The sequence below is a fragment of the Hyperolius riggenbachi genome, chromosome 5 (genome assembly GCF_040937935.1).
Source record: "Hyperolius riggenbachi isolate aHypRig1 chromosome 5, aHypRig1.pri, whole genome shotgun sequence".
Lineage (NCBI taxonomy): Eukaryota > Metazoa > Chordata > Amphibia > Anura > Hyperoliidae > Hyperolius > Hyperolius riggenbachi.
The window spans coordinates 27,796,923-27,824,763 of record NC_090650.1 but is presented as its reverse complement, the minus strand read 5'-3'; the positions used below and the strand labels follow the sequence as shown (position 1 = coordinate 27,824,763).

Sequence of the window (27,841 nt, the reverse complement as noted above, 5' to 3'; positions counted from 1 at the left end):
TGTGGTCTCATATTGCTCCTGCTATCTAGCCACAGTATAGTTCACCACAATATATCACTTCAGGTAATACATGCATAATATAAAGTCTTGCCACGTTGCCTGAATGGGTGCCTGGAGTTTGTTAAATATAATAGATATGGTTGTCCTGGCATATCCCCGCCCATACTACAGTATACACCAGCCTCTGCAGCAATGCAGAGGCCTGTTCAAGGTCAGGTGGGGTGAAACACCTACCAGCAACTGAATTACAGATTTTTTGAGGGTCGGATAGGACAACAAAGGTTTTGTCAATCAAACTGAGTTGTACACACCAGGAAGTCAGACTGTCGTACTATGCAATCTTACCGTTATAGCTATATTTTTATGGACACCGTGGGTATACATTGACCCTAAAGATGGTCAAATTTTACCTTCAATGTAAAACTGAATTTGATGAACTGGTTCATCTTGAACATTTTCCTAGCACTAAATCAGTGGTTTAGATTTTATGGAAATGGATTGAAAGGAGTGTCCAATAGCTTAGTTGGAAAATATAGATGCAAATAGAATATTATTATTGTTTTGCATTGATATCGCCCTGACATTTCCGCAGCACTTTACAGAGTACACTGAATAATTCATGGCACTGTCTCTCAAACAGCTCACAATAATTTCCCTGCCACAGTCATAGTCTGGTATCCCTTTCAGTGTTTAGAGCAGGGGTCTCAAACTCGCGGCCCGCGGGCCATTTGCGGCCCTCGGTACAATATTTTGTGGCCCGTGCCGGCAAAAGCAAAAGAGACACGGAAGCTAACTATTTTTGCCTATTTTACCTTATAGTTCGCTTCAGTGCTCCCAAGTAATCCGCCACATCCTCGCCTCTAAACGAGGGCTGCAGAGCCCCCAAATCCCGCAGGCAATCATTCACGACTGCGCTGAGAGGCAGAGTTTCCAGCTGTAGCTCTGCCCCTCCTGACGTCAATCGCCGCACGGATCTCCGCCTCTCCCTGCCCCTCTCTGTGAAGGAAGAGTGAGAGGGGCAGGCAGAGGCGGCGATCTGCCGCGATTGACGTCAGGAGGGGCAGGGCTAAAGCTGAAAGCTCTGCCCCTTCGAGGAAATACCGGCGGATTGCCCCCCGGGCGATTTTGTGAAATCCCTTATGCGGCCCAGCCTCATCCTGACTTTTCCTCCTGCGGCCCCCAGGTAAATTGAGTTTGAGACTTCCGGTCTAGAGCCAGTTTGAGCAAAAAGTAAGTTTATTTGCTAGTATGTTATTTTTCTTATATGGGAGAAAATCCCAAGCACACAAGGGAGGAACGTACAAATGCCCCTGGCCCAGCATCGGACCTGGGACTCTAAAGGTGGCCATACATCCAATTCCATGATTATAATCGTAATCGGATGAAAATCGGTGCCGCCAAGTGCAAGCCCAACCGACAATGCGACCAATTTCGGGTCGAAATTGGTTGCAGGAATCGGTCGGACATGCTGCAAGATGTAGAGCCGACTTGCTCGATCGTGTGCAGTGCGGTAAAAAGATAACAGAAGGAGCGTTGAATGCGATGAAACCCCAACGCTGTCCCTCCTAATGTTTGTGGCCCCCTGTGCCTCGTGTAAAGGATACATTGCCTGTCCGTGGCTTCCGCTTGCTTCGGGCTCCTGCTGCTGTCCATACACGTGCGCCACGTGGTTGCCTAGTAACGTGGGCACGTGTGGGACAACACACATGCGCCATTATTTGGCAACCACGTTGGGCGCGCTTGTATGGACAGCGGAGGGAGCTCAGAGCGGGAGGCTGCGGACAGGTAATGTATAGAGTGCATGGGGGGGCACATTAAACATTAGAGGGGACAGCATTGGGTTAGCGAGGTGGCACATGCGGCATTACTCCTCGAATTGGTATTGGGTGTACACAGATTGTGGGGTGAGTGGTGGAGCCAGAGTGGTATGAGGTGGAGCAGGGCTGTTTCAGGACATTTTGCAACCCAGGAAAAGCACCTTTTGTCTTTTTTTGAGGGGTGTGTATCCACTTTTAAAACATTATACTGTCTACGTACAACCTGGGTCTTTTACAGATTAGAATATTTTTAGTTGCAACAATCAACACAGCAGTGTCCGTTTAGGTGTTAAAATTACCATCCGTTTCTAAATTCTAACCAGCAGTTGGCTATAAGAAATCCATGATGTACAGAGTGCCAGGGCCGGGCCGAGGCATAGGCTGGAGAGGCTCCAGCCTCAGGGCGCAGTGTAGAAGAGGGTGCAAAATTCATTCAGCTGTCATTCCTAATTGTGTATGAAGCAGAAAGAAATACGAAAAGGGGATGCATAACAGTGACTGCACGCCAGATAACTAGATATTAAGGTGTTGGGGAGGTTGTGGGCCCTGTGGCCCTCTCAGTCTAATAGCAATCAGTGTGTGACAGCTGGGGTGGGAGGGATGGAGGGGCGCACTTTGGTGTCTCAGCCTTGGGTGCTGGAGGACCTTGTCCCTGCTCTGCAGAGTGCTAAGACTAGCTTTGAGGCGCCCCCTGGCCCTGCTACAGTTGTCACTCCAGGCATCTGCGGTTGTGAGGTGCAGCTAGTCACATATTAATACTTAGTACCACCTGGTACCACATTAGTCCTGGGAGGGGGGAGGAGGAAGAGGGGGAAAAGGGGGTGTTACACAATAGTATTAGGATCACATAGTATTGGAGACGGCATACTGATTATTGGGGTCACACACTGATATTGGGGACTCCATCTTAGTATAGGGTTGCACATTTACATTGGGGGTCCCGTATTAGCATTGGGGTCGCACTCTGATATTGGGGGTGCCACATTAGTATTGGGATCGCACTCTGATACTGGGGGTCCCGCATTAGCATTGGGGGTCCCGTATTAGTATTGGGGTCGCACACTGATATTGGGGGTCCCACATTAGTATTGGGGTCGCACTCTGATATTGGGGGTCCCGTATTAGTATTGGGAGCTCCCACATTAGTTTTGGGGGTCGCATATTGATGTCAGTGGCGTCTAACATTAATACTACAGCGCCCCCGGTGACAGCGCGGCTCTCGGGGGTCTTCCGGGCAGCCGGAAGTGGCGGCGGAGGGGGCTGCAGTGACCGGAAGTGGCGGGAGTGGGTGACGCAGGCGGTGACGCAGCCGGTGTCGGGGACGCGCACTGTGTGTGTGGGAGGCGCGCTCCCGGGGATCGGTTCTGATCAGAGAAACGGCGGAGAGCGGACACCACCCACCCGGGACCCCCGGCGGGGAGACCAGGACACCCCGTGCGTGAGTTGTCCCCCCCGGCTCCTGGCCCCCCTCTTCATTCATTGTCAACCCTCCAGAGATCTGTCCCTCCCTCCCCAGCCTGACTCTCCCCTCACTCTGCTTACTGACCCTCCATTGTCCCCCATCTCCATTCCTCCTCCACAAGACCAGCATTGCCCCCCACCCCTGATTATCCGGATACCTTCTGCCCCCCCCCCCCCCATTAACCCCTTTATCGCTGCCATCTTCTCTGTTTTGATTCTGCCCCCCCCCCCCCCCCCCTGTTAACCCTTCATCACCTGCCTTCTGATCCCCCAATTAACCCTTCATCCACCCTCCTTTGTCTCTCCTTTCTAACCCCCCCCCCCCTCCTTGGGGTTCCCCATCCCACCATGAATTTCCCCCCTTCCGGCTTGTCGGGGAGCCCCCAGTCATCCCTCACCTCCCAGGTGTCCGTCTCCGGTTCCTCTGTCCCATCCCAATTTGGGACCGTTCCGCAGTTTGGCTCCGGACAGGTGTCAGCCCCCCAGTCCTCCGGAGCACCCCCGTACGTCCTCTCCAATTCGGTGGCCATCAGGGCCGAGATACAGCGCTTCGAGTCTGTGCACCCCAATATTTACGCCATTTATGACCTCATCGAGAGGGTAGATGACTTGGGATTGCAGAATCAGATCCGAGAGCACGTCATCTCCATTGAAGGTGAGTGAGCCAGGGAAAAAAAGGGGGGGATACTGGGGCGCTGTGGGGGATGGCAGTGTGGGGGTGGTAGCAGCTCAACGTGATGTTATTATCATATGTGTCCCATGTAGAAGTGTTTCGCATCCCCATGTAAATAACAGGATGGAGGATGCAGTCATGTGCTGGAGACAGATGGTGACGTAAAGCATCTTTTCATGAATCGACTTATCATCAGCCTGGTCAATCATTGCCTAAAAACAGAGCACTAACAGATGAGTTTTGAATGGTGGGATCTGCATCGCCTCCAGAGACTTATCCACCCCTTACTGGGGACATGGCAGTAATGAATGAGTTGAGGGCAGTGGGGTTTGACACCCCTCTAGAGATCTATGTGCCCCTCTGTGCAGACAGCTTGGAAAATAGCAGAAAGGAATGGGGTCTGCAGCCCCTCCAAAAATCCATCTGCCCGTCGTTGTAGACAGCTGGAAGCAAAGCAAGCATAAATGAATATTTATCAATGGGTCCTGCTAGCCTTCTTAGATGTATCTGCCTCTCAGATAGAGGGCAGAGTAGTAATGAATGGGCATTGAAGTCTGTCCCCTCTAGAGATCTGTATGTACTTTTCTGTGGACAGCTGGAGTAGTGAAAAAAATCAGTTCAGCTTATACTGCTCTTTACCCTCCGTCCCCTGCCCCGTGCTGCAGATAGCTGGTGGTAGAATTGATATGAAAGAGATCTAGTCAGTTGGGCTGCCTCCTCGCTAGAGAATTATCGACTCTAGTCTACTTTAGGGGACCCAGCAGGAGACCTCATAGGGAAATTTAGGTAACGTGATTGGGTGGACAACGCTCTCTGGAAATGCTAGGTTTCAGATAGATTGTAGTAAATTACACCCACACTATTCAGCCAATCACAATGCTTTGTGCTGTAGAGGGTGCTGTGATTGGTCAAATGTTCCCTATGAGGTTTTCTGCTGGGTCACCTAAATTAGACTAGCGCCAACTTATCCATCCCTTTGCTGTGGACAGGTGGGGGTAAGTTCTGGGCAGCAGGATCTTCCTCCATTCCAGAGATACATTTGCCCCTAGCAGACAGGGTTATAGTATGCATGATAGAGACAGCTACAGGCCTGCCATAGATCTCCTCTTTAGTCTGGTAAGCTGAAGGCAGAACTACCATGGATACGTCTCATGCATTGAGGTCTGTAGGCCAGTAGTGGTGGACACAGCCAGAAATGGAGGGTTGTCTTGACCAGGGCTGTGGAGTCGGTACAAAAATCTTCCAACTCCGACTCTGACTCCTCAGTTTATGAAACTCCAACTCCGGGTACCCAAAATGGCCCCGACTCCTCGACTCCGACTCCTTAGTCTAATACTTAACAGGACTGTGGATTTTGTACAAAAATCATCCGACTCCCGACTCCTCAGTTTATGAAATCAACGACTCCGACTCCAGGTGCCCAAAATTGCCCTGACTCCTCGACTCCAACTCCGACTCCACAGCCCTGGTCTTGACGGTAAGGATTGGGGAGCAGCAGTACTGTTCAGTGCAGTAATGAGTGAATTCCAGCCAATGGGTTCTGTAGGTCAGCTGGTCTGGGCAGTACTGGAATGGATACGTTCTGGGCAGTGCTGTGCTTCCCTTCCAGAGATCTGCTCCTTACTACAACAGGAGGATAGCCAAGCGAAACAGACAGTACTGGTGGAGTACATTTGAAATCGGCGCCGGTAGACTTGGGCGCAGGAAAAAAAGCGGTATATGGCTGATCCTGCTTCTGCACAAGTCCGGGCCGATTTAACTACTATTCCCCCTCCAGGCCGACATGGACAGTGGGGGAATGAAATCATTCGGCTTTCAGCGATTGCTGGAGGCCAAATTACTATGTTTTTAAGCAACCTCGGCTCCGTCTTCTGATGGTGCCGACGTTACTCACTGAGCGCTTCAATAGGAGTGATTCCTATTGAAGTCTATAGAGGCGCCGGCTGCGCCCAAATCTAGCAGCGCTGAAAAGCACTGCTCCGGTACTAGTCTACTTTAGGGGACCCAGCCAGAATCCTCATAGGGAACAGATCTGCAATCCCAGTACCCTCCATAGCACAAAGTGTTGTGATTGGCCAAATAGTGTGAGCGTAGTTTACTACAACCTATTAGAAACTTTGCACTTTGAGAGGGAGCTGTCCACCCAATCATGTTAGCTGAATCTCTCAATGTGGTTTCCTGCTGGGTCCCCTAAAGTAGACTAGTGCCAAACAGATTAGGAATAGGGTATCTGCAGATGATGGGGTATGGAGGTCAGCTATGGTGGGCAGAGAAGGAAATAAATCTCAGGTGGTGTGGTCTGCATCTTATTGTAAACAACTGGAAGATATATTGGGCAGGTTGGGAATGGGTGAGTTTTGGCCAGTGCTGACTGGAGGTTCTTTGCTGGGCAGAACACTAAGGAAAGAGATACGGACATTTGTAGACCTGCAAAGAGCTTGAGGACACTAGTGCTGGGTAGAGCAGGAATTCTTTATTTATTTATTGTATTTATAAAGTGCCAACATATTAGCAGTGCTGGACATTAGTTTAGGTTACAGACAATACTTAGGGGTGACATACAGCAATAAGACAATACAGGAATACAAGAAAAAACAGATCACGCAGCTCAATATGAGTACAAAGTGATGCATAGTCAGTCACTGGATGGGAGCATGGAGATTAGGCAAGTTAGGTTCACTCAAATGCATAACATGGATGCACAGTAATGCAGGTGCATGATCAGGTAGGACACAAAAGGAGGAGGACCCTGCCCGAAGGCTTACAATCTAGAGGGAGAGGTAGGGACATGAAAGGTAGGGGACCAGAGTTCAGCTGTGGGTTTAGAGCACTTGAGGGGTGGTAGGCCAGAGTAAAAAGGTGAGTTTTGAGGGTCTTCTTAAAGATGTTGAAGGAGGGGGCTGCCCTAATGGGTGGAGGAAGGAAGTTTTATAGTGTTGGAGCAGCTCTTGAGAAGTCCTGGAGGCGTGCATGGGACTGGGTGATGCGGGGGGCGGTCAGGCGAAGTTCATTGGAGGAGAGGAGTGAGCGGCTAGGTGTGTACCTCTGAGTTTTGTGGACAGATTTGTAGGTCAGACAACAGTATCTTGAATCTGATTGGAATGGGTTTGTTCCAGGCATAGAGACTTGGAGGTCATCTCTTTTGGGCAGAGCAGACATGAATGAGCTTCAGACAGTGCAGTCTGCCCCATACTTAAATCTGCCCCTAATTAATGCAGATTGATGGAAGATACCTGTGCTGGGTACAGCAGGAAGGTGTAGGCACTGGCCTCAGGTTAGCTGTGGTGGGCAGAAACAGGATAAATGGGGTTTGGGCAGTTGGGTCTATACCTTCTGGAGATCAGCCCAGAGTGGGAATTGGTTAAGTTCTAGGTAGTAAGGGTCTCCTTTCTCCAGTTGTTTTCCTTCCAGACAGCTGGAGGGCAGATACAGAGTAAGGGTAGGACTGGGTGACTATTGGGCAATGGGGGTCCGCCATAACGGGCAGAGAGGAAATAAGTATATTATGGGCAGTGGCTGAGCCGACTAGCAGCAGTTGTGTCCAAAATCTCTACGTAAACAATAACATCTCGGTACTTTTTTGCTCCAACATTGGCTGAAGGAGCAGCAAGTAGAAATGCATTTTGTTGGTTTACCTTTCTGACAGATGGAGGAGTGGTCTAGCTCCAGGTCTTTTCCTGGTAGCGGCCCAAACCTCGTCTTGAGGGCTCGTTTCCACTGTTGCGGTGCGGAATCGCCTGGAATCCACCGCAGACGAAATTGCATGCGGATGCGTTTCCGCATGCTGTTTTCCCCGCGATTTCGCATGGCTAGGAAGCAGGCGGATTTAACCATGTCACTGCCTGTGTAAAGTTCCATAGCCTTACATGCGAAATCGTACGCGAAATCGCGGGGAAAACCGCATGACAAAGCCGCATGCGATTTCTCTATTAAAAGCATTGCGGGCGATTCACCCGCTGCTCTGCCGTGCAGATTTTCCCCGCACACCAAAACGCAACCCGCACGACGCACAAGTGGAAACAATCCCACCCACTTGTATTGCCTATGCGAATCCGCATGCAGCGCCTGCATGCGGATTCGCTATAGTGGAAACGAGCCCTAATGATAGCTGTTTTTCAGGCCTAGGCAAGTTGCTAATATTACACACTGCAGGACCTGTATTGTTGCTGGTTTCAGAGTGGAACTGAAATTTCCAATTCAAATTACTACCTCAATAGTCAGTTCTCTATTAGAAAATACTAAATGTTTTTCACGTTTGGTGTCAGAAAAGCTCCTTACAGGACAAATCCTGGCTAGCTATATATGAATCTTGCTTATAGGAAAGAGATGGTACAAACAGTCGTTGAACAGAGATATCACTGGGAATGTTCCCAACCTCTGTCACATCAGTGGAACAGCTGGCGGAGGCCAAGATTTTGTGCATATTCACAGCAATGGGTATATACCCAACACTCTCCTAACACTGCGGTTAATATCGAAAAGCGTTACAGTTTAAAGAGGAACTTTCACCAAGGTTTGACCTACATTCCAATCTGTAGCCAACATCCCCTTTCACATGAAAAATATTTTACTTTTCTCAGGGGGGTCTGTATGGCTGATATTGTGGTGAAACCCCTCCCAAAGTGTGATGTCATGACCATGGTCCTGACAGTTTGCTGTCTGTAAACCTTATTGCATTGTGCAAAATAACTTTATTCAACTGCCAAGCAAGATCTCCCTACGTGTACAGAACTCTTAGTAATGAACATGGCAGAACTTAAGATGTCACCTCCAGTCATACATTTCAGAATGTAAATCGGGGTGAGGAAAAATGTTACAATGGCAAAACACTGACTAGTCTGTAAATGAATATTGTAAAAAATTGCCAATTTTATTTATTATGGGCCCATTCACACTATGGCGATTAGCGGGTGATTCCCACCATCAAAGTGCTTTAAAAAGTGCAATGGTAACTATATGGCAGTGGTCTCACTGCCGCTATTGCCGCTGATCGTGGGCATTTCTGCGATTAACGGCAATCACAAACGCATTGCATGCAGCATTTTGGCGCGATTCTCAAGCGATGACAGTACAGTGCTTAACACAGCGCTGATCTCAATCGTCGGGAATCGCGAGGGTTTCCAGTGTTGTTGTTTTTTTTTACCTTGCTAATCGTAAAATCATCTGCGCAGAATGGTAGCGCTAAGCGCTACCATTTTGCTACTTGTAGTGTGAACGGGCCCTTAGTCATTTTCACTGCAGTTTCTCTTTAACCACTTAACATCTCAGTCGTTTTCAGCTTATGCATCCGAGCAATGTTCACCTCCCATTCATTAGCCTATAACTTTATCACTACTTATCACAATGAACTGATCTAGATCTTGTTTTTCCCGCCACCAATTAGGCTTTCTTTGGGGGGTACATTTTCCTAAGAGCCACTTCACTGTAAATGCATTTTAACAGGAAGAATAAGAAAAAAAATGAAAAAAATCATTATTTGTCAGTTTTCGGCCATTATAGTTTTAAAATAATACATGCCTCCATAATTAAAACCCACGTATTGTAATTACCCATTTGTCACGGTTATTTCACCTTTTAAATTATGTCCCTATCACAATGTATCGCGACAATATTTTATTTGGAAATAAAAGAGCATTTTTTCCATTTTGCATACATCACTATTTACAAGCTTATAAAAAAAAATAGAGAGAAATATTTCATCTTTACATAGATATTTAAAAAGTTTAGACCCTTAGGTAAATATTTATGTGTTTGTTTTTTTTTTATAGTAATGTTTTTTTTTTTTTTTTTATTAAACATTTTATGTGGGCATTTTTGGGAGGGTGGGATATAAAAGTGTTTTATTTGGGGAAATATTTGTGTATTGTAATGTTTTTTTTTACATTTACTTGTAGTTTTACTTTTTGGCCACAAGATGGCAATCTCGAGTTTGTTTACATGACGTCACTCTAAGCGTACAATGTACGCTTAGAGGGACACAGCTTCAGAAAGAGCGAAGCTTCCGAGAGAAGCTGTCGCTTTTTCAGCGGGGGAGAGGAATCAGTGATCGGGCTCCATAGCCCGATGCATTGATTCCGTGGCTACCGAATCCGCGGCCGGGAGTGCGCGTGCGCGCCTGTCCTCCTTGACGTTTTTATACGTCAAGGAGGACAAAGTGGTTAAAGAGACACTGAAGCGAAAAAAAAAATATGATATAGTGAATTGGTTGTGTACTATGAATAATTACTAGAAGATTAGCAGCATAGAAAATGTTCTCATACTTTTATTCATCATTCTATAATATGTGCAGATTACACAACACTCAGCATTCAAAATGAGTCTTTCAGAGCAGTCTGTGAAGTAATGACCTCTCCTCTAGCAGAGAAAAAGTAAACAGTTCACTTACAGTTGAGATAATAAAAGTCAGATAACAGCCCTCTCCACGACTAATGGCCCATACTCACGGGCAACTTTTTGGCATGTCGCTAGCACACGGGAGCGTGTGCGCGACATGCCGGCGACAGCTCGTCGCCAGGTCCCTCCGCATACACACGGCGGAGGGACCTGGCAACTGATGCGGCGGAAGCTGTCGCAGTTGTCCCTCCCCCCGCCGGAAGCGCCGTCTATTTGCAATTATGTTGCTGTCGCTAGTCCGCGTACTCACGCGGACTAGCGACAGTTGCGACGGCAACTGTCGCCAAGGCGATTGACCGCGCCAATCGCCTGGCGACATCAGCGACGGGCGACAGTTCGGGGTGCGCGCCCGTGCAACGCCGCATACTCATGGGCGACAATTGTAGCCCGTGAGTATGGGCCATTAGACTTAGTTGGAGAGTTAATGGCTTGTTTGCATAGAGATAACAACTGGAGTTTCTTAACTCTTCCTATACTGGAAACAATTAGACTGATGTATCTGATCTTAATGTTTTATTTCTTAGCTGTGCTACACATACAAATCATAATATCATAATTTTTTTTTCGCTTCAGTGTCTCTTTAAAGCGTACCTGAACTTTCTCTCTGCTCTGTAAGATAAGCAACAGCATAATAACCTTTAAAGCAAAGCATTATTTTTTACAGCTGATACAAATCCTGCAACAAATTTGCTGTCTGTCTACTTCCTGCTTTCATGGAAGTAGACATAGGGTTAACATCCTGTGTTTACAAATTAGCTGCTCTGCTAAGGCAGCCAGATGACACAGCTGAGAGATTAAATGACAGTTATTAGTGATTAGTCACAGATGTGGGGTGATTAAATAGGCTTAACTCTCTAAATACCTACAGTTTTACTTCTGTCCTGTACAAGAGTTCAGGTCCACTTTAACTTTAGCTCTGTTGAAGACTTTGATCCCCAGTAATGGTGCAGTATATCGACCAATGGCGTGGCTTCAAAATCCTGTCTCATAATGCCAGGTTAGCAGCTGAGCACAGTAGAGCTGATGCCTGCAACATGATATAGAAGTTTCTTAGTGGACATATTAATTATGTAAATAGGCTTAGAGATTTAGAGTGCTGCCATGAAGTAGGTCTGAAATTCACATTTTATTTCAGATTTGTACTTCTGGTGGTCATTGGACAAATTAATCTTTCATTACCATTCATCAGAAGCAGGGAGGGCCATACTATTCCAGGAAAAACAAACAAACATATGTAAGTAGATAAATATGTGTTCTACTTACATAACATATGTATTGTACTGTCCACGTCTTGATTTCGGTGACTTTTATATAGTAAATAAAGAGAAATCCGTTTCGGGCATTTTCCATCTTTACTGCCTCTGCCTGAAGCCAATCCTGATGTCATTTCCTCCCTTACTCTTTTTATTATTTACTAGAAACTGCACTGCGATACCCAGCGTGCTTTGTAAAAACATGTGAGCACAGCATAGATCGTATTTCAGCATTTTCAAACTGAACTGCCATCAATGAGGAGCAGTGTACCAAATAGAGCCAGGCTTACTGAGATTTATTACAGTAGAAACATTTATGATTATATTGGAATGCTTGCAATGCAGGGTCCGTTTGTAGACTGCATAATAAACTCAGAGCAACGGTTAAATAAAATTTGATTTTATGGCTGAGAATCCAGCTCTAAAGTCCGGATTAGTTGTTTTTGTTGTCCGGTGTAGGTGTGATGAATGTGGCAGTATGGCGAACAAGTACCATAATTGGTGAGTCAAGGGGTCAGTCATGCATTCACTACAATGGCTTTGATGGTCAGCCTGTTTTCAGAGGAACCTCATTCAGCTGTTGCTCTTGTGTTCTTGATACAATGAGTCTGGTTGGATCCCAGAAGTCAATAAGCCATTGTGAGTAGAATAACATCTCCTCTGGCTTCCTTCAAGTGCCTGCTGGCATACAGCCTGGACTGATTCCTTCCGGGACTCCTTATTCCCTTTGTCCATTCATAGTATTCAACACAAAATTATGGGAAGACTGCATGAAAGTGTTTAATAGTCTGTTGTGCATTGAGGGCTCTGGTGCAGTAAGATGGGTGGTAAATTACTGTGTGTTTCTTTGAGAGCGTAGTCATGGCTCTTTGCATTATCACAACATTATTTGACCACTTGAAAGAGTACCTGAGACGCGAATAAAGAAAGATTTGATACTTACCCGGGGCTTCCTCCAGCCCTATAAGCACCGCTGAGTCCCTCGCCGTCCTTCCAAGTGCCTCCGTTCTCCAGCAATCGGTCCCGGTAATCTTGCTCTTTTGCGCATGCGCAGCCCCTCAGTGCATGCACAGAAGGGTCTTACTGGCACGGCTGAGCCAGTTACCGCGACTGATAGCTGGTGAGCAGAGGCACTCGGGAGGAAAGCGAGGGACTCGGCGGTGCTTATGGGGCTGGAGGAAACCCCGGGTAAGTATCGAATCTTTCTTTATTGTAGTCTCAGGTTCACTTCAATCGTTTTAAGTGACAAACCACATTTGTAAAGTGCTTTTCTCCCGTAGGACTCAAAGCGCATAAGTGTGGTTCAGACTAGTACTTGGTTGATTTGGAAGAATTCTACAAGTCCGCAAATGCCAGGCTAAACAGGTGGCTTTTCAGTCTGGATTTGAATATCTCCAGGGATGGGGTTGTCTTTGCTGTGTGTGGAAGGGAATTCCAAACAGTAGGGGCAGTATGACAGAAAGCTCTGGCTCTAGAGGTTTTGAGGTGCACTCTGGGAGTGACCAAGTTTATAGATCCTGCTGATCTGAGGTTGTGAGAGGTGTGATGCAGTTTCAGCAAGTCCTTTATCTATCCAGGGCCCAAATTGTGTAGGGGTTTGAATGTCAACAGTCCAAGGATGATCAGTCTAGTGAGGGGCTGTGGATTTGGTGGTCTCGGTTCTATAAAAATCAGATTTTTTTTTTTTAATCCCAACAACATTATGTGCTTTCCCTTTTTAGCATTTAGGGTGAGTGGACCATGGGTGCCTCCACTCAACACAGGATGTTAAAAAGTTAAAATATAGGGTGGTGCATAAAAGTCAGATCCCTGTGCACCTCTTAATCTCTCCTGTGTGTGTGTGTGTGTGTGTGTGTGTGTGTGTGTGTGTGTGTGTGTGTGTGTGTGTGTGTGTGTGTGTGTGTGTGTGTGTCCACTCCGGCTAAATTGAAACCTGTGTCGTCTGCATTTTATTATTATGTTTATAGCACTGACATCTTCTGCAGCACTTTACAGAGTACATAGTCATGTCACTGACTGTCCTCAGAGGAGCTCACAATCTAATCCCTGCCAAAGTCACATGTCCATCATAGTCTTGGGCCAGTTCTTTTAGGGGGAAGCCAATTAGCTTATCTGCATATTTTTGGGATGTGGGAGGAAAGTGGAGTGCCTGGAGGAAACCCACACAGACACGAGCAGGATATAAAAAAACACCTCTGTATGGTTAAGGCCTCTTTCAGACAGGCAGATGACTGGTGGTGAATTCACCGCCTGTCAAATCCTCTCCTGCATCGGCCAGGTACTTGCTAGCTTGGTACCGATGCTGCACAGCAAAACCACTCCCCTCGTGGAGTCACACGTGAGTGTGGCCAAAGTCATGCTCAGTCATGACTTGTCTCGGTTCCGCCGGGTAACACTCAACACGCGTGGTGTTCCAACCGCTGCCATTTGGTTGCATTTAAATTGCACACGAATAGCGTTCATCCTCAGCAAATGAGGCGCGCAATTCAGCCTCCCATCTGAAAGAGGCTTAACTCTCTCATACGACAGCATATGCAGGTGACACAGGTTTCAATTAACCTAAGCAGCAACGCACATCGGGGATAGAGTAAGGCCTGGAACCCACCAGCAGAGCTTTTCTAAGCACTTACCATTTGTAAAGCTCTTGCTAATATAATGTTATGGGGGATTTTTATAAGTGGGATCACACCAATAGCATTACATTAGTAAGAGCTTTTCAAACCACAAGCCCTCAGAAAAGCGTTGCTAGTGGGTTCCAGGCCTAAGAGGTGCACGGGACCGGCCACTGTCTGCCTGTATGCTTGTGGCAGGCTGCCAGGTGGATCTTTGGTGCGCCACCCCGTATAAAAAGAAGCACAAGTCTTGTCTCCTAAAGCTTATATTAAATGTGTTCAAAATGTGTATTTTCTTGCACAAAGGCGCTATGCACACAGCATGTCACTCTCTCCGCATCAGTGGTCCTGTCCTTGTCTGTAGTGGCGGAGGTGCTGCTAGGAATTGCTGAATGCTTATCTGTCTTTGGGATTTGAAAGACGTGTCTGTGATTGAATATTACGGTTTGCTGGTTTTTAGATTATCAGTGCATTATTCATTTATACAGAGCTGACATCTTCTGCAGTTCTTTACACAGTTTATAGCAGTGATGGCTAACCTTGGCACTCCAGCTGTGGTGAAACTACAAGTCCCATGAGGCATTGCAATATTCTGACAGCTCTAAGCATAACTCCAGGAGGCAGAGGCATGATGGGATTTGTAGTTTTGTCACAGCTGGCGTGCCAAGGTTAGCCATCACTGGTCAATAGTCATGTCACTGACTGTCCTCAGAGGAGCTCACAATCTAACCCAGGTATGGGCAAACTTGGCCCTCTAGCTGTTACGGAACTACAAGTCCCACAAAGCATTTGCCTTTATGAGTCATGACTGTGGCTGTCAGACTCTTGCAATGCATTGTGGGACTTGTAGTTCCGGAACAGCTGGAGGGCCAAGTTTGCCCATGCCTGATCTAACCCCTACCATAGTCATAGTCTAATGTCCTACTATAATATTATTATTATGTATTTATATAGAACTGACATCTTCTGCAGCACTTTACAGAGTACATAGTCATGTCACTGACTGTCCATCAGAAGAGCTCCCATGCTAATCCCACTCTGGATATCTTAAGGTGTCCACTTATGGTGAAATCTCCTGTAATGATCCACCTTACGATCCACTGGATCCGGTACCATTAATGGTGCCGATCAACGATGAATGATCATTCTATCGAGTCTTTAAGTCTGACTCTAATTCATATAATAGCGCTCACAAGTCGTAAAAGAACACCATATGGTACAATTAGATAATCATATAAAAAGTTGGCGAGCTGAGCAACAACACCAGTGCATACAGGTGGAGCACTCCCTGCTTATTGTGAAAAGCTAGAGGAGTAATAAAGGCATAAGGGGTAAAGCGCTCAACAGTTCAGTCTCTCCTGTTGTCAGAAATCCAGCTTGTACTTTGATCACGTAAAGGGGGTGTGTACTCACAAATTACCAACCCCCAACCCCCCCCCCCCCCCCCATATGAAAAGACTCGCCGGATCAGCTGGCCAAACGGGCCCCTCAGCGCGTCAGGGGTATCGGCCACCCCTCAGCCACCCCGGCAACCTCAGCTGGGCTCTTGTAGTTTCCATCCGGAAGCACCACCTCCAAAAAGAGACGCTTCACATGGTGTAAAAGTGCAGGGAATGATTCCCACTTTTATTAAAAAATGTTCATATAAAATAAGAATAGCTTCCGATAGATAGATAGATAGATAGATAGATAGATAGATAGATAGATAGATAGATAGATAGATAGAGGTATGCAAAATTGGGGAGGCGCGCAGCTCTGAATTAAGCGTGTCAGCCTTAGAAAATAGCCGCCTTAACCCTTACCCCAGCAACACTGCCGCTACTGATAGAAAAGTCTGTGTTCCGTCCGTCGCCGCGCCCGGTGACGTCACACGCAGCGCCGCTCCATAGCTCCGCCCTACACGTTTTGTTACTATGGTAACTTATCGGGTTATCTAACCAGCCAGGAAAATTGAGATGTGTAGTATGAGCGTAATTGGATTGGGGTAAAGAGGAAATCTCTTGCTAAGAATTTTTTTTTTATTTTTTTTTGGGGGGGGGGGGGGAGAGAGAACTGCTTTGCATATGAAACTCTTACTGGTGGGATTGGCATCCCTCAGAAATTGGCCGTATATTGTGGTAGACATTAGATTGTGATACTGTTCCCCAAAGCCTATCATATACAGTATAATCCTGTTATTGTAAACTTCAAGAGATCAGGAATTAGGATCTCGATTTACTATATCAGAAGTTTACTATATGAGAAATTGTCCTAGAAATATCCCAGCATGCTCTGGTACAGTCTCTGCTGGAAAGGACCAACGTTGTCCTCCCATTGGAGGAATAGTACAAGCACTTGCACATTTGGTGGATTACAAGGTTTAGTATACCTTAGGGCTGCATAGCCAGGCTGGACAAATTGCTGGTACAATATCCAGGGCTCCTTAAAAATTGCAGATGTCACTGAATAGAGGCAGCCACTCGCTTCCTGTGAGTGGCTTTGATACCTCCGTGGGTGGGCGGCACATGTTCTGCAAAACTTTCTGCTCACATCTGAGCAAGTCATGAAGCCTCTCTTCAAAATGCAGCCAATCAGGATAAGCCACTGGCATCTGTAATGCGAGTGGCTCCGATACCTCCGTGGGCGGGACTTAGCACTCACCTCTCCACTCTCCTTAGTTTTGCAGTAGAGTAAGCCTGCTCTGATCTGCACTACAAGTGAAAGTAAACTGTACTGCGCTCCACATGGCTAACAAGGGAAGAGATACCTGCAACGTGAAAGTGGTAACACTGCATCCTGTTTTGTTTCCGTTCACATTATTCCTCATTTTCAGTTGACCATAAGTTTCACACTGACATATGACACATGCACCGTCCCACTTTTTACAGCATTCGTGGTGTCCAGGTGCTCAAAAAACATGTTTACTATAACAGAAGTTTTATTATATTTGGGTTTGCTATACCAGGAGTTGTTTCAATAGACTTGGAGATCATGTAGATTGGCCAGGACCTGGAAAGGTAGTTTACTAGGCCTGAACGATTTTAGGAAAAGATTGAATGGAGCCATTTCTGTCTAAAATTGCGATTTTCAATTTGATTCACGATTTCCTTAATATCAAGCTTTGTTCGCCCTCTGTCTCCCTGTCTCTCTTTGTGCCCCTTTGCCTCATTATGCCTCCTCTGGGTCTCTCTCTTGCCCCCTTTGTGTCTCTGTGCCACTCTAGTTCTCTCTCTCTCTCTGTGCCCCCTCTGTGTCTCTGTGCCCGCTCTGTCTGTGCCCACTCTGTGTCTCCTCTGTCCCCCAAGCTGCATCAGTTCTGGACATAGCTTCCAGCACGAGTCAAGCGATGCCGTCTATCCACTTCGCCTCCTGCAGGCTCTAATGCACAGCATACTTATATGACACTCACATGACGTACAGGAACCTGGATTTTTTCCAAGCACTAGAGGGGGCAGACGGCAAAGGAGGACGGATAGCGTTAGACTCGTGCGGAAGGTATGTCCAATGCTGCCGATGCTGCGAGCCGCACGTGCCGGGACTTTTAGGAAGTCTGAAGCCGCTTCTTCACACTTCCCCCATGTGGAAATGATGTGATCGCGATAATCCCCGCTTTGACGATTCCGAAATTGTGATCTTGTTGATTGCGATTTCGGTTTAAATTCAATTTATCTTTCAGGCCTATAGTTTACTGTATCTGAGTTTATTATGACGACATTATACTGTATTTACAAATACAGTAGAATCTCTTTTTAGTAAACTTCAAGGGACCGGGCCAAAGTAATTTACGATATCAGGATTTGTCATACATTGTATTGTATGTACAGGCGTAGTAGGGGTGTCTCGGCACCCTGTAGGGAAATGGCACAGGAGACAAAAAAAGGGAGCCCAGTAGTGCAATATGTCAAAAGTTGGTGTGAAGAGTAAGTAATTAAAATGCTACTCACAAAGAAGGATTGCAAGGGGCAACCGACCACAGAAAGCAGGTGGAGACCATTATCCCGACTCCACTCGCGGTGGTCCTAGCCAGGACAAGGACGTGGTCGCTCTTTTGAAAAAAAAAGGGGGCAGGTGTCCACCGTGGTGGAAACCACGGATGTTCTGTCACCACCCCTTGGACAGGATGTGTACGGGGGTATACTAAGCACAATAGGGGGGGGGGAGGAGGTGCCCTGGTCGGATAAAAGCATCTAAAAACAGCTTAAAAATCGAAAAAAGAAAATTAGGTGTCTTACCTCAATGACGAAATCCTTGTAATTTTACAAAAGATTTTTTTTATTTAGCACAGGCAACGCGTTTCGCGGGTCTGAGCCCGCTCCCTCAGGCCAATAACAGTGCCAAATGAATAAGTCAGTATAGCAAAGGGAGCCTCCCTAATTTCTTTTTTAGTTTTAAGCTGTTTTTAGAAGCTTTTATCCAACCAGGCCGCCTCTTTTCCCCTATTGTGTATATACAGGCCTATGGCTGAGACCTAGGGACTGAGTTTACCATAGCCAGAATTTAAAGGGAACCTGAAGTGAGTAAAATGATTTAAAATAAACACATGACATAGCTGTAAATGAATATTTCATACTAACCTAACTGTCAGTTCCTCTCAGAAGCTCACCATTTTCTTCATAAAGTGATCCCTTCCAGTTCTGATAATATTTTGTCAGAACTGAAATATACCAGTTTCTGTCAGTTATATATCAGCAGCTGTCAGTTATGTCAGTTACAACTGAATGTGCAAGGTAATGTCCATGTTTCCCTATGGCTCCAGTGGGTGATATTACAGTTTAATGCTGGGGATACACGGTACATTTCTGTACCGTGTATCGACCAGCTGATCTGGCCAGCTGATAATATTCAGCTGGCCCGATCATGCCGCTCGACCCGCGCCCGCTCGATTCCCGCTGGCGGACAATGGCAGGGAATCAAGCGGCTGATAAGGACCGCCGGCGGGGACGCGGCTGGGGTCGATCCGGCTGCTAATCGAGCCGCCGGTCGACCTGTTTATGCCCACCATAACAGTGTGCTGACCAGGAAGCTGTTATGGGGTAATGGCCATTTTTAAAATGGAGTACAGAGCATTCCCTTGATCACAGTGAACAAACAGGACGCAGGAGAGGGGACAGAGATTGAGTAGACCACACGGGAGGAAAGTATGACCTGTGTATAGTTATTTTGACTTTTTATTTACAGTTCAGGTTCTCTTTAACCAAGATTCTACTACCGTATATCTGTGTTTTTGTTCGGTAAACCGAGACAGACTGATGCGTCCTGCAGACCTGCTGAGCGTGACTTGGAGTTCCCCTTTAGTTTGCGCTTAGTAATAATGATCCTAGCTGCTCTCTGCATTCCCAGGACAGGTTATATCAGTATGGTCAGTAGACTGACAGTTTCTCCATTCTCCTGACGATATCCCAGACAAAACAGCTACAGGCAGCCTGAGATTTCAGTCAATAGGAAAGTGTTTTATTTGGAAGGAATGGAATCTGCTGCAGCTGCTGGCGGGTGGCATCCGTGTCCACATAACATCGTAAAGGAAAGAACACTGTCTTCTGCTGGAACATCTCACAAGGTTTCCATAGACAGACAGCCGTCAGGTTTAATTGGCTGGCTGTTTCCTGTCTGGGGTTCCTTTGTCAAAGGATGGTCATCAGACAGGTTGATAGTGTAAGCACTGTACCGAATCCTGATGACTGGAACAATGCTGGTGCTGGCAGCCACATATTTTTCTGCTCAGCTAATATGGATCAGTTGGAATCGGCAGGGCTGGATTGGTGTTGGCTGTTCTATTCCTGCCTGCAGCAGGGAGTCTTTTGTATCTCCTCCTCCTGTCCCCTCTCTGTAGGACAGTACATGCTGCCTCATGTCTCACCTCCCTCTCTATAGGACAGCACATGTCCCTCCCCTCACTATAGGACACATGCCACCTCCTTCCTCTCCTCATGCCCCTCCCCTCACTATAGGACACATGCCACCTCCTTCCTCTCCTCATGCCCCTCCCCTCACTATAGAATAGTACATGCCACCTCCTGCCTCTCCTGCCCTCATTATAGGACAGCACATGCCACCTCCTTCCTCTCCTCATGCCCCTCCCCTCACTATAGAATACTACATGCCACCTCCTGCCTCTTCTCCCCTCACTATAGGACAGCACATTCCACCGCCTTCCTCTCCTCATGCCCCTCCCCTCACTATAGAATACTACATACCACCTCCTGCCTCTCCTCCCCTCACTATAGGACAGCACATGTCGCCTCTCCTTATCTCTCTCCTCACTATAGACAGGAGACAAGACAGTACATTTATATCGCTCTTTTCTCCTGCTTGACTCAGTGTCATGGCTGCAGTCAATAGGGGCGCGTTGTATAGGCAGTAGCAGTGTGAGGGAGTCTTGCCCAAGATCTCTTCACTGTACATGCAGTCTCCTGTCTCTCCTCATTCCCCTCCCCTCACTAGGTTAGTACATGCCACCTTTTGCCTCTCTTCCTCTCCCCCTCCCCACTGTACATGCAGCCTCCAGCCTCTCCTCTCCTCCTTCCCTCTATTCACAGCCTTGGTGAATAGAGCTGTGACAAATTGCAGACAGACAATGGAGAGAATGAGAAGATGTGGACAGAGCTCAGGTTCTCCCAGTTTCAGTTTAGATAATTTTCCATTTATCTTTTTTTCTCTCTGTTCTGCTCTGTTCACTAATGTGAGGGACAGGAAAACAAAGGTAGAGGAAAACTGCATATTCCCTTTGTCTATTTCAGTGCTGTCCAACTTCAGTAATTAAAGGTTGAGGCCCTCAGACATTTTTGGCCCAGCTCACATTAGTTGATGGGATTGAATGAGGAAAGGTGTATTTCACAAACACTGGCAATCCAGCGCAGGAGACTTGGGCGCAGCCGGCGCCACAATAGACCATAATAGGAATTACAGCTATAGCAGGCACAGGGAGTAACTTTGGCGCCGTCAGAAGACGGAGCTGAAGTTACTTTTAAAACACTGTATTTCGCCTTCCAGCAATAGCTGGAAACCGATTTACATCATTCCCCACCATCCATGTGGACCTAGAGGGGGAATAGTATTTAATATCTCCAGGAACTTGTGCAGAAGCAGGATAAGCCATACCGGCTGTATCCTGCGCCCAAGTCTCCCAGCGGCGACTTGTACGCGTATTTCATCAAATAGGACACATTTCTCTGTCCATCCTAAATACTGACATATATATACTGACATATATATAGCACCACCCATTTCTGTTCATAGATCCTTCTTTCTTTATCATTGAAGTATAAGAATTCTCTGAGTGTTCCTTTTTACGCTCCTGTCGGTGGGTTACAAACCTATGAGAATAACCCCACTGTGGTGTTTATGGTTGCTCTTAGTTTAATATCTAAAGTCCAGGATGTCAGAACTAGGTATTGACCCATTTTCTGCTGTGAGAGGTCTAGACTTTTGGCCTTGCCCCAGCTGCTGGTTGGCCAGAAATTCCAGTGATGGCATTCTTTAGTCTAGTACGGGGATAGCTGAAGTTCTTGAACTACTTCCAGCGACATATGTGCTTCAGGATATGGGGTCAGCTGTCCTCCCTGTTCCTCAGGAGCATTGTTCGTTGGGGCGTGGGTGACATTCAGAACTAGGTCCAGTATGAGCATATCTTGAAGTTCATATGACCTGCTAGTCTAGGCTAGTTATTGCAGAGTTCTCTAATAGCTTTATTTAGCACCATGACTTCTTAGCTAGCTCCCTCATGTGGAGGGGTTCCGGTTGGGAGGATAACTGTGTTTTCATGTCTTGTCTTTCGGAAGAAGGTAGAAGATCTTTTCCTCGAAACTACATTTTGGCTCAGGACTGTCTTTCCACCATATGTGATAGTTGCTAAGAAGCGTAAGGTTTGCCAGGGATAAGCAATCGAGTGATTTTTAGGCTCTAGCTTGATTATTCACATAGTAGTGCTCCTTAGAGGTTCTACAAGGCTATTTATGGTTTAATTTTTCTTCCCTGGTAAACCCCCTTTACACCCACCTTTTTGTGTTTCTTGTTGGTAAGACTGTACCTGGTCACCCTGATTCTGAGTTGTGTGACTTTGAAATTCTTGTTTCCTTCAATCCCATGGGTCTTTCTTAAAACCTTTCATAAGCTTGAAGTAAGATGCTTGATTTTTGCCGACCAGCGATGCAAATGGTCATGTTGCACAGGTAACTTTACATACTCACAGGTGGGGGTGGTAATGCTTAGGAGATATAATGGAGAATCATTTAATCAGCTGATATATTTGTAAGGTTTTGATTTGCTGGCTATGATCATGTTCTAAACCAGAAAATCATCACAGTAAATCAGAACCTTAATCTATCAGTTGATCAAACTGATCACGTTTCTCCATGAGTTCTCCTAGGCATTGTCATACAGATTCACAGGTGGGGTAGTTAGTGTTTCAGTAAGGCAAATTAGCTGCCTGTGTGGAGCTCCACAAGGTTACAAATATATTTTAGTGGAGTTGTCGGGGATGCCAACTACTTGCAAGCACCAATGACTAGTTGCAAATGCTCATCATTGGTTCTATTGGCTAGTCTCAGAAGCTTGTAGCTATGGCTAGCGACTGGCTGACTTGAGTCCTTCGGTCAGGCATGTGTCATGGCCATCAGCCTACTGAGGTCCATGTCACATGACTAAATCCATGAGGATAAGTTTGAGAAGCTCTACTCTAGATTTTAAAAACCTAGTTTTACATGATAAAAGATGCTGCAGATTAATCAAATGTAGAACATTCTGCATAGCTTTCAATACTCATGGTGTCTTCATCAGACCATAGCCATCGAAAGCAGGCATGGATCTTCTAACCATCGAAAGCAGGCATGGATCTTCTATCTGTGGTTAGTCAATTATGGCATTCTGTGTGTAAGCTTTTATTATTGTAACAAAAATTGCATTTCTGGATCTATCCTTTGACTAACAGACCACACTTTGCTTTTGTCTTGTGATGTCAAGAGACCATCTAATGGTTTCAGGCCTGGAGGAGAAACCATGTTCTAGTTTGGTTTATACACCTCTGAGGGCCTTGAAAGGAAAGACCGCACTTAACAGTTTGGCCAAGTTATTCTAACCTGTAATTCTTGAGATTTGCATTCCCGTATACGAAATGCTTCTTCATGGTCTAAATGTCTTCTAGGAACATTTTTTTTTAAGCTCAGTAAATCTTGTGTGGGAACTGATTTTTCTAAACATGATGCGCTATAAATTGAATCGGTTTTCATTCAAATTTGTGGAGAAAAATTGGGTAAGACAAACCTTCTTCATGAGGCGCTACTCTTGTGTAGTCAGGTTAAGAAGCTTCTTTGTCCCATTAGATAAAGGTACCCTCAACAGTGTTTAAAGCCCAATCTACACGATACGATTCTTTATTCGATTACGATTCTATTTACGATCCGATTAAATCCGACATGTCCGATCAGGATTCAATTTGATTCAATTCGATTTGCCATTGCAAAACAATGGCAAATCGAATTGAATCAAATCGAATCCTGATCGGACATGTCAGATTTAATCGGATCGTAAATAGAATCGTAATCAAATCGTATAAAGAATCGTATCGTGTAGATTGGGCTTAAGATCAATGCTTATTTATTATTTTTTGTTTGGCTACCTCCTCTTCTCCTCTCCAGCGTGGTGTCCTGACTCTTTTCGATCCCTCTGGCTCTATTGTGTAATTCCTGAAGAAGGGCTTTGTATAACACGAAATGGACTGCTACTATCAAGCAATGGTTTTGGGCTACTCCCTAAAGACTGAAGCCTTGCATTGCATCCTACACTCTAGTGAATAGTGACAGCTTACATGCATGTGGCTGATTGTTACTGTCTCATTAATCCATTAGCAGCTTCAAAGGAATTATCTTGTTTGAGGTAAGCGCACTGCTTTTGGCCGCGGCTGGCAGAACTCGTGCTGTAAATTCTTGGAATGTTTTGATCTCTCTCTCCTGGCAGAAAATGTAGTAACCGAAAGCAGAACTCCTCTATTGTCTCACACTGCCCCCCAGTGACAAGTGGCCATAAATACACATTACAGCAGTACTGATTAGACGCATGGAAATGTAACAAATAAGAAATAAAAAACAAAATGTTCTAAAATAAATAGTAATGGAGCACTTGCAAGCCTCTAAATAAATTGGCTGCTGAAGGGTTAATAAACAAGCATAGATCTAATACAACGCTGAGGATCCAATTATCTAACAATATAATAAGTTGGTGTGGTGAACACTGGAAGATTTGCATATTGAGCGCCTCAATTCTGATCAAGAAGCTGCTTAAGTCGCATAGTGCCCCAGGGCTCTCTCCACCCTGTACTGGTTATGTGGTAGGGTATTATGTTGTCATAAACTAATGACATAGATCAGGTTTGTTCACGTTTTTTTGGCTGGCAGCCGTATTCTACATTTCTGCAACAGCTGGAGCTTCAAAATACCTGAAACCTTTTCTAGACAGCTTGTGGGCACGGCCAAAAATGGTCATGATTTTAGGTGGCCCTAACCTCTTTCACTTGCCCTCGTACAAGTAGTGCCCATTACATGTGCACTGCTATATTGCATGCAACATGGAGATTCTATACCCAATGACAGGCAGATCATACCCTAATGAGTTATACACTGAGTGGGCAAAAAAATTATAGACAACACTTTAATAATGAGTTGGTCCACCTTTAGCTCTGATCACAGCCGATATTCTTCTTGGCCCGGACTGATACTGACAAGCTTTCCAATACCGTTGCTAAGGAATGATAGCCCATGCTCACATAATGGCAGCTGTAAGTTGGGGCAGATTGGATGGTGGCGTTTCCAAGCTTTGAAGCGTTCTTTCAACTTCGTCCCACAAATGCTCAATAGCATTGAGGTCAGGGGACTGAGCTGGTAATGGAAGCAGGTTAAACTCTGATTGATGTTCCTCATACCAATTTGAGACCAATCAAGCACGGTGGCAAGGGCCCTCAACAGGCGTCTTTTCGTATTCTTCTGTGATACCAAAGGCACTCTTGATGGTCTCCTGCTGCAAAAACCCATCCTTTGCAAAGTCCATCTTTTTAGGTGTTGGGATATGCTTTCAGATGTACCTGCATTGAATTCAGCTGTAATTTGTTGTGTTGTAGATAAGAATTCCGCTTCACCAATCTCAGGATTAAAGTCCAATTTTTATTGAGGAAATTGTGGACAAACAGCAATACAGCTCACGCGTGTAATTTGTCGTGTTGTTGCCCTTCTGTTGCGGTAGACTATGCGTGCTACTCACCTTTCACCTCCCTCATTCACCAGCCTTTTTCGACCAGAATAATCCTCAATACTTGACGTTTTTTTTTTTTGTCAACTGGCGCTCTCTGATCACTGAGATACTGTTGGATGAGAAAATCCTAACCGAGTTGTCTTTTCAGAGATGCTAGCACCAGCTCTTCTTCCACCAACAATCATTCTTCCTTCAAAGCCAACTAAATGTTTAATCTTACCCATTTTGACATCAAGTTCAGTGATAACTGTCTCCTGAAGATGAACATTCCTTATATAAGCAACTCTGAGTTGTTATGTCACTCTACGTCACTGTTGGACTGGTTTACGTTCAATTCAGGGGTGTCTATATTTTTTTGGGCCAATCAGTGTAGATACTCAGACAGAGAGAGGGTGCAATGAAAGACAGATACACCGGAAAATACCATGATGCGTTTGCATCCATATGAGACCGCATCTCTCCCCCAATTTCAGCCACCTGCACTGTGCCCCTCATGCGATTTGATGTATGTCCATTCAGTGAAACCTCTCTTTTCAATGATTGGCTAGTTGATGAGGAGGGAGGCGGGCTTAAAGCACAGAGGCCCCAAATGTATATATACCTGGTGCAGTAGCAGAGGCGGGGTGGAGAAGAGCAGCAGCCATTGGCTGGTGCAGAGAGATACCATTACAAAGGTTCTGAAGCAGCCAGTCGCTGAACCTCGCTGGGAGTTGGCAGGTCACATTCTGGCCTGCCGGCCACTGGCTGGAGACGTTCGGCGTGCTGCTGTCATGGAAATAATGTCAAGACAAATGGTTCTCTGTACTTCTGTGGTGATTGCTCACAGGAATGATATGAGACTGCGGCAAAATCCTCTTGCCATTATTTCCTGTCCATATAGAGCATGCCCTGCCAGTCTTCATTACTGCATATGTCCAGTACTTGGTGGTCCGAACAATGGCCATCTGCCTACAGTGCATATTTCTTGGCGCCAGCCCCTTCTCGGTTCCTCTTAAAGTGAACCTGAGGTGAGGGATGTAGAGGCTGACTTGTTTATTTCCTTTTAAATAATACACATTGCCTTGCTGTCCTGCTGATCCTCTGCCTGTAATACTTTTAGCCATTTTCCCTGAACAAGCATGCAGCAGGTCAGATATTTCTGACATTATTGTCAGATCTGACAAGATTAGCTGCATGCTTGTTTCTGGAGTCAGACACTACTGTTTACTAAAGGAAATAGGCCTTAAACGTCCATAATTACAAATTCGCAAGGGCGCTATTCATTTAACTTTCCTGGGAGAACTATAGTCCTGCGCATAATTTCATTTTTTTTTTTTAGAGGCCGTTCGGTTTTGAATAAAAACTGTCCAGTTGGGAAGATATAAAAATGTAAACAAGCCCCCCCCCCCCCCTCCCCCCTATATCAGCACTTTTCCTCTTATTTATATTTATTTTCTGGGGGTGACCCAGAACCACTAGGAAAGTATAGGGCACTAAAAGAGACTGAAAAGCCCTCCTACTAAAAAGCAATGCGGAGTGTAGTTTGCCTTCCTAAAACAGAAGGGGTTTGTGAGTAGGCTCGGTTTACACTGTATTTTAAAGCCAAACTGATCCAGTAAAGCAGATCCGGTCTCCGCTTCACCGGATCCGGATGTCTTGGTGCTCACTGGCAAACTGATCACCGATCGGATCCGTGGCTACTCCGGGCTGCTGAGCGGGCAGGTGAGGGAGGGTTTCTTACCCAGGCTTCCGTCTCTCCCCTTGCGTCACCTGACCAGGAAGCGTGGTAGTCACATGATGCGACGTGAAGGGGAAGAGACAGAAACCTGGGTAAGAAACCTGCCCCCTCTCTCTCTCTCTCTCTCTCTCTCTCTCTCTCTCTCTCTCTCTCACCCGCTCAGGAGTCTAGTGTCCCCAGTCCCCACATCTCCCCCAGACTCCCACCCCCAGTGGAGCATCCTCCCCCCAGGCCCCAACCACAGTTGTTTTAGCCCTAGAATGGTCCACACTAGTGAAGAGACTCATGTTGCCCCCAATGCAGGGCTTTAGCTTCCATTTCCGGTCCGCTGGGCTCATCGGTGTGAAATATTTGGTACTGCAGCAAAGTTGCATTCCTTCCAGCGGATTGTACCAAGCGGATCCGTTCGAGCGGACGGATGTGAGCGGTTCCATTGGTTAACATTGAATCCGTTCGCATCCGTTCCATTTGTACAGTATCCGTTCCGCCTCCGGTCTGATGTTTAACACTAATGTGAACCGAGCCTAAATCAGCTTTAAGTGAACAACCGTGATTTCCCACAATGCATCACTACTGAATATGCAAATGATCTCTTTATGCCCCTGCAGTCAGGCATATGTCCAGAACCACCGTTATTTTTTTATTATTATTTTTTTTTTTTTTAGAGAGACAGTTTTGTTTAGAAGGAAAACTGCCCC

General features: G+C 46.0%; 1 protein-coding gene across 1 annotated transcript in view; it reads left to right on the top strand.

The window, feature by feature from the left end:
- Nucleotides 1-3,078: 3,078 nt before the first annotated feature.
- Nucleotides 3,079-27,841, top strand: part of AGAP3 (ArfGAP with GTPase domain, ankyrin repeat and PH domain 3) — a 179,265-nt gene continuing 154,502 nt past the window's right edge. Inside the window, exon 1 of the mRNA XM_068235247.1 lies at nt 3,079-3,933. Coding sequence (XP_068091348.1) covers nt 3,627-3,933 — 307 coding nt within the window. The 5' untranslated portion in view covers nt 3,079-3,626. The remainder of the gene's footprint in view (nt 3,934-27,841) is intronic.